This window comes from Squalius cephalus, assembly GCF_949319135.1.
Source record: "Squalius cephalus genome assembly, chromosome: 11".
Taxonomy (NCBI): domain Eukaryota; kingdom Metazoa; phylum Chordata; class Actinopteri; order Cypriniformes; family Leuciscidae; genus Squalius; species Squalius cephalus.
This window is the reverse complement of record NC_137132.1, coordinates 32,700,791-32,717,039: the sequence shown is the minus strand read 5'-3', so window position 1 is coordinate 32,717,039 and position 16,249 is coordinate 32,700,791. Positions and strand designations below refer to the sequence as shown.

The 16,249-nt window shown below is 37.3% G+C and overlaps 1 protein-coding gene across 1 annotated transcript in view; it reads left to right on the top strand.

The window, feature by feature from the left end:
- Positions 1-10,791, top strand: part of atg16l2 (ATG16 autophagy related 16-like 2) — a 44,154-nt gene extending 33,363 nt beyond the window's left edge. The window contains exons 17-18 of the mRNA XM_079885897.1: positions 7,948-8,049; positions 10,290-10,791. Coding sequence (XP_079742023.1) covers positions 7,948-8,049; positions 10,290-10,383 — 196 coding nt within the window. The 3' untranslated portion in view covers positions 10,384-10,791. The remainder of the gene's footprint in view (positions 1-7,947; positions 8,050-10,289) is intronic.
- Positions 10,792-16,249: the final 5,458 nt, after the last annotated feature.

Genomic DNA, 16,249 nt, shown 5'->3' with positions numbered 1-16,249 from the left:
GTGCTGTGCTGTGCTGTTTACCTTGAATTTACCTCGGATTTACTTCAAACGCGATTTGACGATGAGAAGATTTTTAAGGTAAGACATGTTAAACTGGTCGTGCCAGATTAAAATGTATGTTATGAAATGAGTTTGGAGTAAAAACATGAACTAAGCCTAATTTCATATATGTACATGTATATATAGACAGAAACATGAAATGTGAACTAGAATGATAGGCAACCTTTCAGTGCTTGTATACGTGTTCAACACGAGGATGTTTTTATATTCTATAATAAAACACAGCATGGTAAAAGTAGTATTATAATATTTAGACCCGTGTTTACTGTTAAGCCTACTGTGTTTGTGGATATCTGGTCAAACGTAGATAACCATAATGTTTTATATTTGAGCGCGATCGCGTTTGAATGTATCAGATTTTGCAGCGCGATCGCGTTTATCATTTGAAAATTTGAAAAGCAAAACACACCAAACGGCTTCATGTTTTTACTATTATCTCATTTCATATCATCATAACGAATGGAAACATTTGAAGTAACATGATAATCAATATATTTTTCTCTAGCTTGGTTGTTACTGAAATATTTTGGAAGATTTATACTGCTATCTATTGTTATTATTATTTTACCCAGCACTGCGCATAGCCTATGCCTACAAGGCACAACAAACCTGGTGTTCATTTACTATATATTGTTGGAAACATTTGTATGTGTGTGTGTGTGTGTGTGTGTGTGTATGTGTGTGTGTGTGTGTGTATTTTGTGAATTTTAAAAAGCTTTTTTTTTAAAGTCTTTCAATAAGTGCTTTTTTTCCATTTGTTGTGTCTATTTGGATTATGTTGTGTAAATAAATCCAAACAATCTAAAAGCCATTCTTTTTTAAATCTCCTCATTTACAGTATTGTGCAAGGTTGCTCAGAATGATAGGGGCCTAATAGCTCCTAATAGGGCCGTTAGGGGAGGTTCTTTGTCTTTCTCAGGTGAGAAAACCCATACATATTAATGAGCTTCCGCATAGAGCTTTCTCACACAAAACACGTCGTAAAAATTTTAAATCAATATATTGTCTTCTCTGAATGAGCAGTCAGGGTGATTTTCACATAGTTTTAGAGCAAATATTCTAGGCTATGTCATACAATTTTCAAAAGTCTTGTGAAGAAATAATCAGTAGGGGTTTCATGGCCTTATTTCAGTGAGAATTTTTTTTTGTATTTTCACAAACCACGCATAAATGTAATTATCTCAAAACTACAAACTTTTACATACATGCTGTTGATATATTATTGTAGCAGAGTTTGTGCTGAATACAGTGTAATTAGACTTTAGCCATGAAAATGTCACAAGTAACAGAAATAACCAGAAATGTCAGAGCATGTCAGAACACCTCCAGGGCCCAGAAAACAGCTCAGACCTCAGAGGGTTAACAAAACCTATAATAGGTATATCAGTGATACTAAAATAAAACTCGACAACTGACACTTTTTCCAGTAGTATTTTTCAAATTATTTTTTTCTATAGAGATTAAGATAATTAATTAATAATATAATAATTAAAGGCGATTTTGGGTGACGTCACTTTTTGTTGATGTTCGAAGTATTGTCAAACAAAACGGAGGCTAGCTCGACCCTCCCTCCTCCTCATCCCGTCCCCTCCCCCTTCCGTCTGTGCTTCCTGAAAAAGTCATGAATTCAGGACTTCACGCGTTCCCTCTCCTTTTCACTCTTCTTTGCTATTTGTTCATCGGAACGTCGTCTCTTTGGTCGTGTGTCGGCCAAATCAAAATTCAAGAGAATATAATTCTAACGTTAATCGTTGTCGTTGTCTAGGACATCTCTCCTCTAGCTAACTACCCTCTTCATGCTTCTCTCTCCTCCACTCCCCACACCCCCCTTCATGTGCACACACAGTAACCCCCCAAACCCCACCCCCAAATCATTTTTGTTGGTTATTGGCTGAAACAATGTTTGTTATGTTTCGTGGTCCAGGCTGGGCCAGTTTGTTTTTCTTGCCGTTTGTGGAGCCTGGGCTGTCTACAGAGACTGTGTTTTTTTTACAGTGTGTTCAGGGGACAGGCAGCTAGCGGATAGTGAGGAGATGTTTGCTATATGTGACAAAAAATGTTTCAGCCTAAAAAACACGTAACTTTAATAAAAAGAGCCCCTTTAATTTGTTTTGTTCAATATATATATTGAGCCCCTTTAATGTTTTTTTCAATATATATATATATATATATATATATATATGTCATGATCCTGCCATCTAGTCTTTAATTTTCCCTGGTCTTGAGGCAGAATCATGACAGACCCATGTTTTATGTGTAAGCACATGGCCATTTGTTTGGGCTGTGTGCTTGCGTTGTCTCGTCACGTAACCCCGCCCCCTTGTTACCCTTGTTTAGTCATTATTAATTAATCTGTGTCACCTGTTGTTATCATTAGTTTCTCCCTATTTAATCCCCTTGTGTTTGCTGTCCTGTGCCGGTTCATTGCCATTCTTTTTGTGAAGATTCATTTGTGAGTAACCTGTTGAAAGTCTTGTGAAGAGTTTGTTCCTGTCTTAGCTGTTAGTTTATTGTTCAGTCTTCAGTCTTCAGTCTTAGTCTAGTCTTGTTAGTCTTATATAGTTGATCCTGTCTTGTTTTGCCCCCTCGTGGGTTTTGTTTTCCCTGTTTTTCTGTAATAAACGTAGTTCACTTGCATACTGTCTGCATTTGGGTTCATCTCCTTGCACCATCATAACAATATATATATATATATATATATATACAGTGCTATGCATAAGTTTAGACACCCATGCTAAAGTTCACTAAAAAGAGGAATAAAAAATCATCTTTTGGAAATTGAACTTAATGCCTTAATTAAAAAAATTAGGAAAAATCCAACCTTTAAGGACACCAATTTTCTTTGTGAATGAATAATGTATCGTAAATAAATGTTCTTCCTTAAAATACAGGGTGCATAAGTCTAGACACCCCTATGTTAAATTCCCATAGAGGCAGGCAGATTTTTATTTTTAAAGGCCACTTACTTCATGGATCCAGGATACTATGCATCCTGATAAAGTTCCCTTGGCCTCTGGAATTAAAATAGCCCCACATCATCACATAGCCTTCACCATACCTAGAGATTGGCATGGAGTACTTTCCATAAGATCATCTCTCAATGCAAATCAAACCAGCTATTAGGCTAACTGAAATAAAACCATGCCAATCTCTAGGTATGGTGAAGGCTATGTGATGATGTGGGGCTATTTTAATTCCAGAGGCCAAGGGAACTTTATCAGGATGCATAGTATCCTGGATCCATGAAGTAACTGGCCTTTAAAAATAAAAATCTGCCTGCCTCTATGGGAATTTAACATAGGGGTGTCCAGACTTATGCACCCTGTATTTTAAGGAAGAACATTTAGTTATTTACGATACATTATTCATTCACAAAGAAAATTGGTGTCCTTAAAGGTTGGATTTTTCCAATTTTTTTTAATTAAGGCATTAAGTTCAATTTCCAAAAGATGATTTTTTATTCCTCTTTTTAGTCAAATATAGCATGGGTGTCTAAACTTATGCATAGCACTGTATATATTAGGGCTGTCAAACGATTAATCGCGATTAATCGCATCCAAAAACAAAAGTTTGTGTTTACATAATATATGTGTGTGTATGGAGTATAATTATTGTCTATATATAAATACACACACATGCATATATATTTAAGAAAAATGTGTTATTTATATATAAAATATTTATATATAATATAAATTATAAATATAAATATATATACACAGTATATACATGCAAATATTTCTTAAATATATACATGCATGTGTGTGTATTTATATATAGAAAATAATTATACACCGTACACACATATATTATGTAAAAACAAACTTTATTTTGGATGCGATTAATCGTGATTAATCGTTTGACAGTCCTAATATATATATATATATATATATATATATATATATATATATATATATATATATATATATATATATATATATACAGTATATAGTGCTTCGCGTCGGGGTCTCGTTCAGCCTGTCGGGCTTGTTATTCGCTATAACGACCGCCTCTCTATACATTATCCCGCTTATTACATGGCTACCTACAAAATAAATAAATAATTTGCCACGAAATATTGATTTAAAAAGGAGTTTATTGATTTAAAAACGATTGTATTGCTTCCGCCAAAGAAAATAGTCCGTTCCGCGTCCATAGCAACGCGCTGTTTTTCATGGCAACGGTCTGTTATACTTCGCAGCGGTCTGTTATCAAGAAATAACAGACCGCATTCTACATTGGAATTCAGCCCAGCCATGTAATAAATATATATAATTCAATATATTTTAAGTTTATTGCAAAATATTGAAACATAAACAAATATATAAGTTGTTTTAGAGTGTAGGGAGATTCAGTCACACTGTAGTGTTTTAGGAGTGGACTCTTGCAATGGAGCATTTTTATCCCGAATTATATCCATGGTAACAGCGACTTCTCTGATTGGTGGATATGTTTCCAGAATTATGGCTAGTGTAGTTAAATCACACTGGCTTGCTGCTCCTCCAGAAGCTACAAATCAGTTTTTCTTGGGATTTTTTTTTTTCACATCTGGAATCTAACTTTATATTTCACATTCATATTCTTTATGCAAAATATGATTTCTTATTTTGCTCTGTAGATTTGGTTACATTTGCCAACATTTTTGTTGTTGTGTTCTTCTAGCCTAAAAAAACACATTACTATTATTATAGTACACATTACTACAGATGTATTTTCTATAATCTTAGAGCTTTTGCAGCCCTTATCCTCATGCATAGTCTGACCCTGCAATTTTCTCAGCATTGTTAGAAAGTAAATGCAACACGCTCCATATGATGTGAGATGAGAACTGAGTCTAACAGATGAGTCTTTTTAGCACCTCCCTGCATAGACATATACACTGTTTCCATGGAGACAGTAAGGCCAGAACGCTCTGTGGCTTTTTTTTCACGGCTAGATCTGGCATGAACATTTGAAAGGGGAGCGAGAGCCACAAGCAGGAACTTAATGGTCGCTTAATCATTCATCAACACCTTCACCCTGCAACATTTTCCCTTGTGCCAGGCATATAACTCAACATCTTCCCCACTGGCCAACACTTTTCTGTTAGGCTGCCCACTGCCGTCAAGAAACAGTGTATTTCACTCAAAGTAATTGTTGCACATAGCATATCTAACTATACAGAAAACATTTACAGTTGTTACCTTAAGGCACTATTTCTAGCTATTCTGGACCTTAAAAATTACTTTTGTTGATTTATCCTGATTTGGTCATAATATAGACATAATATTTTCGTCTTAAAACAAATTCATTTAATTGTTACTATGAAGTAATTTTGTTATCTGGCAAAACATTTTGCAGTGTGCAAAGAATGATAAATCTGTTAAATCTGATCATACTGTCACGGTTCTGTTATGTTTACACTTTGCCGTTTTCCTGCCTGAGTTTGTAACCGTGGTTACTGATTTGATTTCGTTCAGCTGTTTGTTATTAATTACCTTGGCTGATATGCGTATATAAATTCCTGTGTTTTCAGTTCTCATTTGTCCTGTCTCATCAGTGTTATGGTTGTGTTTGCTTGCCTGCCTCTGATTGGATTTACCTGTGGTTACTATTAAAGACTGTATTGGATCTTTATCTTCTTCATTGTGTGTGTTACTATAGCCTGTTCATGACATGGACTATGCTACAGCTTTCACTTCCCTCGTCAGGGAGGACTTTCATTCATGGATTGTTCCATTCACATTTGCACACTAGCCCAATGAGTGAACTTAGATGACGGAACCCTGAAGTCACTATTTTGGGTTGGGGCTAACTATTCATGCTAGAGAACATGGAGGGAGGTCATCCTACGCTGTCTGGAGAGTCTCTCAAGGCATGGAGATGATGCCAGAGCCATCCGCAGACGGGGATTTTCCGCCTGCCGCGATGGAGGAGCCTGTGAGGATGACCGCGCCAACCATTGCCATGGAACTGAAGCACCACAGTGAGTTTGACCAGATGTGTGACTCAGAAACATCGTCTATCGCTGTGAGAGTTTTAGTGGAGATGGAGGGGATGGATTAGAACCCTGCCCAAACTCTCGCCAATGTGAGTGAGTTTCTGTTGGACTCTATGGACAGTTGTTTTGAATTTGGAGAGGATAATTCCCTGGGATTATTTTTAAATATGACTGGGGTTTGAGACTTCTTCATTGCCATAACTCTAGAGCAAAGTTTGCACATTGCTTTTGTGATATCCACTGGCTTGCCTTCATGGTTTAAAATGAAAATATGTCCAATAGTGTCCGAAAATTTTCTTTACCAACAATTGCTCACAAAGTGATGGACAGTGATTTAGATTTTGCATGCGTAATTTCCAGTGATTAAAAACAAGTGAATAATTAAATAACTGAGTAAATAAACAAGTATGCCAAATCAACCCCCCCTTAACCCCCCCCCCCCCCCCGCCCATCCACCACCACCACGACGAGTCTGATCCATGGATTTGCGCTACGCCACTGGATCCCACCCAGCCTCCCTTTCCCAACTTCTCTTCAGACGGTAGCCTTTCCCTCTGCCCAGTTTCTGCTGTCCCCTGTGCATCGTCAGCCTCCTCTCAGTGGCATGGATCTACCTTGGGCCTTCCGTGAGCTAGCTACTCCACGGTATGTGGATCCCCTGGCTCCGCCTCAGGTTGCTGATCCCTTCGCTCCACCTCGGATTGTCACCCTGACTCCTCCACCTTGGCTCCTCCTTAACTCTCCTCTACCAGAGACCATCGGCTTACAGCTCCACAGGGCTCACTCGGACCACCAGCTCCACCTTCGAAGTAGCCCGGTTCCATCGACTCTCTATCTGCGCCTGGAGCTCCACCACCATTGACTCTGTCACCATCAATTAGCGACATGGCTCCTCCCTTTTTGATGCCGCCATGGGTTTCCATCGTGGCTGGGCTCTGGGATTCCGCCAGTCTTCTCTCTGGCTCCTCCCACCTTCTACACCACCCTGGTTTCTTCAGCTGTCACCTTTCCTGGGTCCCCATCCTTCACCAGAGCCTCCTCCTTCCTCTGTCGGCACAAGGTCGAACCTTTCTGGGAGGGGGCGTACTGTCACGGTTCTGTTATGTTTGGACTTTGTTTGCCGTTTTCCCAACCGGAGTTTGTCACCATGGTTACAGATTTGATTTCATTTTTCTGTTCAGCTGTTCCTTATTAATGACCTTGTTTGATCTATGTATATACTGTAAGTTCCTGTGTTTTCAGTTCTCATTTGTCCGGTCTCGTATATGTTGGATCCAAGACTGTCTTGGATCTTGGTTGGCTGACATGTCTTCGGAGGGCGGGCTATGGAGAGAAGGTGGTCTAATGGAGTCTAGCAGAAGTTAGCAAAGCTGAAATCGCTTACAGTACCTTTTGAAGTCAGTGTTGTGGAATAGAGCAAAAAACTAAAACTCGAAAATTGTGTCCAGATGGTTATTGGCTACAGTTTATGGCTCTTAAATAGGCAGCTATCTTCTAAGACAGCATCCTGTCTGAAATGGAGCCTCAACTGATTTGAAACACTCAACATTGGACTCTATTCTCATAGACTCCATCCCCCATCTTATTTTCTTTTTCATTGTGATCACACACTCAATGCCATGTTCAATGCCATGTCTAATTTATCCAAAAATACATATCTTTGAAGGCAGCATAATTTTAGCATAAACTAAAAAGAGCTACTATGCCTTAAAGTGCATTCTTGGAAGGTATTTTACTTGGTTTAGGAACAGACTTCAGATATGTCTTGTATAGGTTCCTGACATTTGAGTGAATTTGATCAGATCTCTTGCCTGAGGGATTGATACGGCAAGAGAGAATAAGTTCCAGAGTAATGTGTATCAGTCTATAGTCATTAGTCACAATTGTGGGTTTTCTCTCTATTTCAGTCCGGATGGCAGTTTCCTGGCAGCTGGCTCTGCGGACGGTGCCGTGTACATATGGAATGTGAACACAGGAAACCTAGAAAAACGGCTTCCAGACATGCACAGGTAACTCAGAGATAGGCCACCATGGTCAACTAATCAACAATACTTTTTTTGATAAAGTATGTTCTGTATGTAAGTTTTGTCATTACCAACATAGTTCAATGAGTCTAATCTATATATGTAATTCTATATACTGCATATACATTATATACATTATAAACATTATAAATGGATACATACTCTATATATACAGTAAATTCGATCTCAAAGAAATTAATTAGCAGAATTGATGTCATTAAGGACTGTTCTATACTGTTGAACCAATGTGGTTCGAATGCCGATTGCTCAACTAAGTTATTACGGGTTTTCCTACGATGCGTAGTAGTTAAGGTGCGGTCACATTTACCCGTTGCTCTGCAAAATTTCGCTCATTTCAGTTGGTATCTACGCATTTAAGGCGAAAAAAGGCGAGTTACACCACTGTACAAGATTCGTTCAGATTAGTTTTTTTCCGTTATTTATTATAAGTCACTCAAATAAGCCATCATTATGTCAAAATTTGTCATTATGACTAAATTAACCCTAAAGTGTGACAGGTTTTAAAGAAAGATTTTCAGCAAATATACATTTTTGGCAGCGACTATTTGCACTAAGTGAAAATAGCAATAGCTGCTATTTACACTGTTTAAATAGCAACAGAAAATGCAACCTTTAATGACTTCTGCAGTCTCAAAATGATTCAACCCCCTGAATAGAATCCCTCAAACAGCACACATCTGCAAAACAGGTGTTGCCTCAAACACACCTGATGCAACTAATTAAGGGCTTCGTTAGTTGCACAGACTATCCATTAAAGAGAGACGCATAAGCATGCAGTAGAGAATATAGAGCTATGGGATCCAACCGCAAAAATAAGTAAATAAACGGCCTAACTTTCTTTGCTTTTACAGTGAGTAACTGAAGAACAATGTTCAAAACAATGTTCAAAAATGAAGAACTCTTCGCCAACTGGCTAATGTTAAATAGTATTAATAAAAAAAAAAATCCAACTTCTCCTTGATCCTCTGCATGGTCAACTGTCACCTGTTAATGCACGTGAGTGACGCGTGCGTATATGCGTATTGCATTTGTATTGCTTAGGCGATGTATCATTTTTATAATATAATAAATAAAAGAATATTTCATACACACTATGTGACGTGTGCTCTGCACGTACATTATGGGCACAATGAAAGGAGAGAAGCTAAATAAGCCCGAGCCCGATCTGTAAAAAAAAAAAATGGCCCGAGCCCGGCACGAATGGGCTTGGCATGTAGTAATGGGCTTGCAGACCTCTACTATGGATCAGCGGTATGTCTGGAGGAAGATGAGTGAAGGCTGCTTTGCATCCTCTTGCGCTGGAAACCTGCAGCGTGTGGAAGGCAAGATGGATTATTGAAGTATCAGGAAATCCTAGGCAAAACCGTCATGCAGTCAGTGAGGATGCTGAAGCTTAGGCGTCATTGGACCTTCCAACAGGACAATGATCCCAAGCGTGCCCTAAATTCCACTAAGGCTTGGTTGCAGAAGAAGTCCTGGAAGTTTCTACAGTGGCCATCAGGTACTGACTTGAACCCCATAGAAAATCTCTGGTGGGATTTGAAGAAGGCGGTTGCAGCACGCAAACCCAAGAATATTACTGAACTGGAGGCCATTGCTCATGAGGAATGGGCTAAGATTAGTCAGAAACGCTGCCAGAAGCTGGTGTCTGGTTATACATCTCGTTTGTAGCAGGTCATAACAGCAAAAGGGTGCTCTACTAAGTACTAAATATGCTTGACATGAAGGGGTTGAATAATTTTTGAGACTGCAGAAGTCATTAAAAGTTGCATTTTCAGTTGAATTTGGGGAAACCACTTGAAACATTTGTTGTGTTGAGCTATTTCAATAACTTTTGTTTGATTTGTTCCTTGCAAACAGCTGAAAGTCTGTCAATTTTGCCAATAAACCTGATTTGCTATTGGAGTTGAATACTTTCGATTACAATTATATTTACACTAAGTGCAAGTAGCAATAGATTCTATTTACACTATGTGAAAATAGCAGTATTTTATGTCTGTTTCTCACACATATATAGCTATATCTTGGTATTTAGGATGACATTAGAATAATTGGAATCCATAATTTAGTTTTATGGACCACTTTTATGGTGCTTTTTGTGTCAATAATTCCACTTTTGCTGATTTTTGTGTGTGTGGGATGTTGTGAATTATCTCTTTAATTTTGCCTTTAAATTGAATTCTAAGATTTAATTCTTTTTGCAGTGCTCCAATAAGCGCTGTAGCCTGGTCGTTGTCGGGCGAATACGTGGTAAGCGTGGACAAGAGCCGTCGAGCTGTGCTCTGGAGTGATATCTGAGACCAGACATGGGCTCCCTTTTTCCATCTTATCAACTGAAATCACTCCTGGAAATGCACTCAGGGATGTCATCACAACACTACCTTGTTGGGAAAAGCTCACACTCTGCACTCCGTCAAGAGCACGACCCTCAGTGTTGTGACAGTCGCTGTTACTAAGAAGCCGTGTCATTCAAAAGCACAAACAGACGTTCTAATGTTACAGGGGTCTGGCGACTGTCGAGCGGAGCTGTCTGGGTTTTGTTTTGAAACCTTGTTACAAATGAATTACTGGCGCAGGACGTGGCGAAGCATTTGTAGGCCTTCCTGTTGCTTGACTTCTTACTATAATTGCCAGCCACTTTAAAATCTGAGATCTCTTGACATACACCAGATATTTCAGCCTCTGGGATTTGATATCAAAGGGAAACATGAACAAAATGGAACCAACCAGTTTTAAGAACATGACAGCACATTTCTGAATACGTGGAAACTCGACCCCAGCCTATTCGCATATCAGTCCTATTTTTAGGGACAAAAACACAGACATAATTTTCAAAGCCTGTTTAAAGCCCATTGTATATTGTCACACAATGACTTTGATTCTTAAATGCAATGCAAAAAGAGATATAAATATGAAAAAACTATATATATTTTTTTTTTTTTTTAAGGAAAAATACTTATTTTATAAGTTTTTTTATGAAATTAATATTTAAGGATGCATTAAACTGATCAAATGTGACAGTAAGGACATTTATAATGTTACAAAAAAATTAAAAGTAATGCTGCTCTTTTAAACTTCTATTCATCAAAGAATTTTTATTATTGTGGTTTCCACAAAAATATTACCTGTTTTCAACATTGATAATAATAAGAAATGTTTCTTGAGCAGCAAATCAGCATATTAGAATGATTTCTGAAGGATCATGTGACACTGAAGACTAGAGTATTGATGCTGAAAATTCAGCTTTGCTATTACAGGAATAAATTACACTTAAAATATATTAAAATAAAAAAAAATATTTAAAATTGTAAAAATATATCACAATATTACTGTTTTTGATGTGTTCAAATAAATGCAACCTTGGTGAGCAGAAGTGAGTTTGTCTTAAAATCTTACAGACACCAAAACTTTTGAACCGTAATGTCTTATACCACAATGAAAATCTGAATCATTATGATTTATTTGATCATCTTATTGATATAGATCACTAATGAAATCTACTAAAGCAAATTTGTGACATTATCATTATGATAATGACTGATATCACGTGCAGAATAACATGATCTTCAGGTTTGCACAAAGTTCATACAGCTTGAGTGTTGAGATTAAAGCAAAAGGGAGTTCATATTTTGAGTTTTAATACTCAAATTGTTATGCTGCTAATATAATTTGTTATGAAATATAAATGAGAAACATTTGAATTAGTATCAACTTAGAAAAATGCAAAATAGAAACATTTTCACCAGTAGTCTAGTGACCTTTAGACCCCATGTTGTTAATCACTGCCTCAGGGAAGAGCTCAGTTATACTGGATTGACTCTTATAAAAAGGGACTGGTGTTTTAAAAATGAATGAGAGGAAGCCTTGCCCTCCGCCACACGCTTTAGTGCTGCCATAGAGACCCAGTATGCTCACTGTTAAACTGCGCTCAGATTAGCATTTAAAAGAGCCTTCGGTCTCTGACTGACTTTGAAGAACCAAATTACTGCCATCAGAGATCACACAAGTAATTCACGTAATTCACAGACCGGCATGTCATTTAATCTCCTGCGTTCATTTGCAACTTAATTATAGGCTAGCTGAGGAAAGTCTAATACTCTTGTCAGCTGTTGGACCAGAGAGTTTAATGTAAAGTCTAGAATATTTATTAACCTAAAACTGCCATATGTGCTAGTTGCTATGATTTGGTATGTGTCACAGAAATCACTGATTTTACAGTAAATCCTTGTATTGTGAGTTATTGTAAAATTATAACATGTCCAGGTCATATTTCATCCTTGAATAAAAAGAAAACAAGAAAGCATTTATTCACAATTATTTAAAAAAATAATATCAGCAAAAGACAGTACAACCAATTCTACCATAGTTAAAACTTTACAAGTTAAAAATACTTTACTTTAGTAAGTTTACATGTATGCATATATGTGCATTATGGCAATGACAGAGATTTTTCACCATGTAGTAATGAGAATTGAAATGGAAATGTACTTACTGTCATGAAAATAATGTTGCAATGCAATGCAACGCAAAAAAAAAAAGGAAAAAATGATCGATAGATTGAATGAATGATTAAAGATGTTTAAATGTTTTTCATGACCTGAAAATGGATATTATTATATTATACCATGCAAAACTACCGAGTAAGGACCAAAAGTGAGTTTGATGATAAAGTCTGTTGTTTACAGCAAATAAGAATAAGTCCAGGCTTGTCTTTGTTCTAATAGGCACTTTCTATTAATACTGTAGGTTAAAAATAGGTCCTGAAACATCAACATTCATGTCATGACATATAGTTTAAACCCTTGCAGATGTTTTCTGCATTAAATGAACATCAAAATGAAATAGTAAAATATTTAACTGTGGTAAACCGGGTAACTGTGCTGTAAGTACTGTAACAGGGTTGAAGATTTATCACTTTGTAGAGTTTCAATAGTTTGAGACTAAATTGTTTGTTTGTAGTTGGTGATAGCATGTGCACCATACGTTTTTCAATATTTTTTCTTACAGTAACTGTTTGAAATGTAAATGTTTGAGAGATTTAATGTGTTTTAAAATGTGTTAAAAAAAGAACTTTGGATTGGTGTCTAAGAAAAGTGTAATGGGACACCACATTTTATCCTATTTTTGGAAAGTGCCAATATAACATGATTTTAGCATTCATTTTAGAATATTAATGTATTTAAGAGTTACACTTTTTTTGTCATAACAGTGAAGTAATTATGAAATGCTGGGTATTGCTGTGTAATATCTGATGTCATATGTAATTTTAAATCTTAATATCATTAGGCTATTATCATAAGCTTGTTTCCGCCACAGAATAAAAAATGAAAAAGGTAATTGCCTCTTTTTTTCTCGCAATTGCGAGTTTACGTCTCGCAATTCTGACTTTTTTTCTCAGAATTGTGAGTTATATCACTCAATTCTGAGAAATAAATGTCATAATTGCAGAAAAAATCTGAATTGCGAGATAGGCTAAGCCCCACACAGTCTTTACTGGTAATTTACTGGTAAATTACTGGTAACAGATCATGTGTGAACAGGACCTTTTCAAAAATACCGGTAAATTGGTTCCGGCATTTTACCAGTAAGGGAAGTTGTAACATTACCAGTAAATTACCGGTAATGTTACAACTTCCCTTACTGGTGCTCTGTGTATCACATTGGGCCAATCATAAAGACTTATGAAGATGACATGATTACTCTGCGCTGTTTACAGTAAGCTTTTTAATATGTTTTCTATTTAAATATGCGCTAAATTATCATATTTGACCGTTGCGCCACATCTCACAGCTTTTTCAACGTGTCGCGCTCGAGACCATGCCGCCTTTTCCATTCATCAGCGTTGTGGCTCTGCAGTTTGCTTACTATCATGATGTGCGTCTCTCGTTTTTAAGAGTAAAAACGCATTATGTTTGATCATCCGTTATGCCTTTCACTCAGGTGTTTAAATTTTTTGTCAAATTGAACAGATAGTGAAACTAAAGCGATTTTCCTCACGAGGGCAGATGAAGACAACGGCACTGCATTTAAAGATAATTTCTGACATCACAGAATTTACCGGTATTTTGAAGCTGATGTGTAAATGGTCTCTTACCGTAAAAAGCCAGAATGCTATTGCTTGTGTGAACAGCATATTTGTGCATTTACCAGTAAAGTCATTCTGATAATTTTACGGTAATTTAACAGGATTGCTGTGTGAAAGTGGCTATAAACTCGCAATTGACCGTTTGCAAAGACCCGCCCTCTTTAGTTACTGATATGTCCGACAAGCCATAGCGCTCTCACACCACACATCATGTTCTCAATATACAAATACATCGCGGACACGTACAACGCGTAACAGAGAGGATAGAGCAGGTTACTTTTGATATGAAACAAAGTCTCAGCTTTCAAATTTTGTCTTTTCTTTAAGAAATTTAAAGGGGGGGGTGAAATGCTCATTTTCACTCAATCTCCTGTTAATCTTGAGTACCTATATAGTAGTATTGCATCCTTCATATCTCCAAAAAGTCTTTAGTTTTATTATATTTATAAAAGAAAGATAGGCTGTACCGAGTCTTTCCGGAAAAATCCGAGCGTCTGGAGGCGGGCCGTGTGGGCGAAGCCAGAGCCATAGAGAGAATCCGTCGATCTGGGCTTTGTTTATAAAACATTCATCGTCGAAATGCAGGGAACAAACAGTCTACACAACTCGTTTTTGCCCCGGAAAAACAATCTGCATCCACTGTTCCTAACGCTGGGTTCTTTGGGAACACTATGCAGCGCTGCCGATGATTTCCTGTTGAAGCGCGTTGATGTGCGCGGTCTCGCTCTCCTCTGGTCGACGTGTGCGCAGGCGAGCTTTTCCGGGAGAAATGCTCATATAAGGAGTTCCACTCTGGTCTACGTCATTAGATCCACGGTCGAAAAAAACCCAGCCGAAACTTGTACCAACCCGGAAGTAAGATTTTCGGCACAGAAATTCTCCGTTATTCGTCCAAAATATTTTTTAAAAACTTTGGCCATGTTAAGCATGAGAATCCATCTCTTTAACACTGTAAACAACTCTGAATACATGAAACACCATTGTACCCCCCCTTTAAACAATAAATACCGTTGTGTGACTTTAATGTGTCATGACAGATCGCCGTAGCAAAGCTGCTTGTGAACCGATCTAGTTCATTTATATCAAATAAAAATTAATGAACATCAGAAGGAATGTTGTTTCAACCGCGGAAAGACATCAGTACAAACTGTTTTTCAAGTAGGCTACAAGTCCACCGACGTTAAAATTAACTCTCCTGATGTATAAAAAGGCAGATGGCGGGATTATGATTGGTCAGATTGCCTGTCAATCAAACTCCCAGCGAAAGGGTGAATTGCGAGAAAAATGTCTTGCAATTCTGACTTTATAATTTGCAATTGCGATTTTATATTACGCGATTCTAACTTTTTTCTCATAATTCTTACTTTTTTCTCTCAGTTCTGACTTTTTTCTCGCAATTGGGAGTTTATGCAACTTTGAGAGAAAAACAGTCCAAATTGTAAGATAAAAAGCAGCAACTTCTTTTTTTATTTTTTTTATTAAGTGGCGGAAACAAACTTCCATACCCTGCATCTTGGTTGATGATTTTTTTTTTTTTTTTTTGAAATCTTAATTTCAGCTCCTGTATGAAACGAATTTAGGCTATTTTACTGAACTGATACTGTAAACCAGTAACAACTCTTTATATATATATATATATATATATATATATATATAGGCTATATATAAAACGTGATAAACACTCTAAGAACATCAAGGATGATTTTTCAATTAATAAAACCATCTTAAACCCACTCAATGGCTGATTGATATGATTTATCCTGTTCAATATTGATTTATTGTTTAGGGAGTTCAGAACAGAAATGCGACACCACTTTAAATGATGGTCAATGTCAAGATTTAAATAATGCTTCATCCGTCGCCTCGGCGACAGACAGCGCGCGCTCGTTTCACACAGTGATGGCGAGCTGAGAATATCTGCTCAGCGTTGGAGAGTATCATCACCCACTAACCTCACCTCAGCACCCGCTCACACACATACCCTCACACACCCAGAGAGGAGGAGAGATAGCAGCGAGTGCATGTTAGTGAGAGAAGGAGAGAGAGAAGCACAGCGGAAGGGAGGGTGAGGGCTCTGGT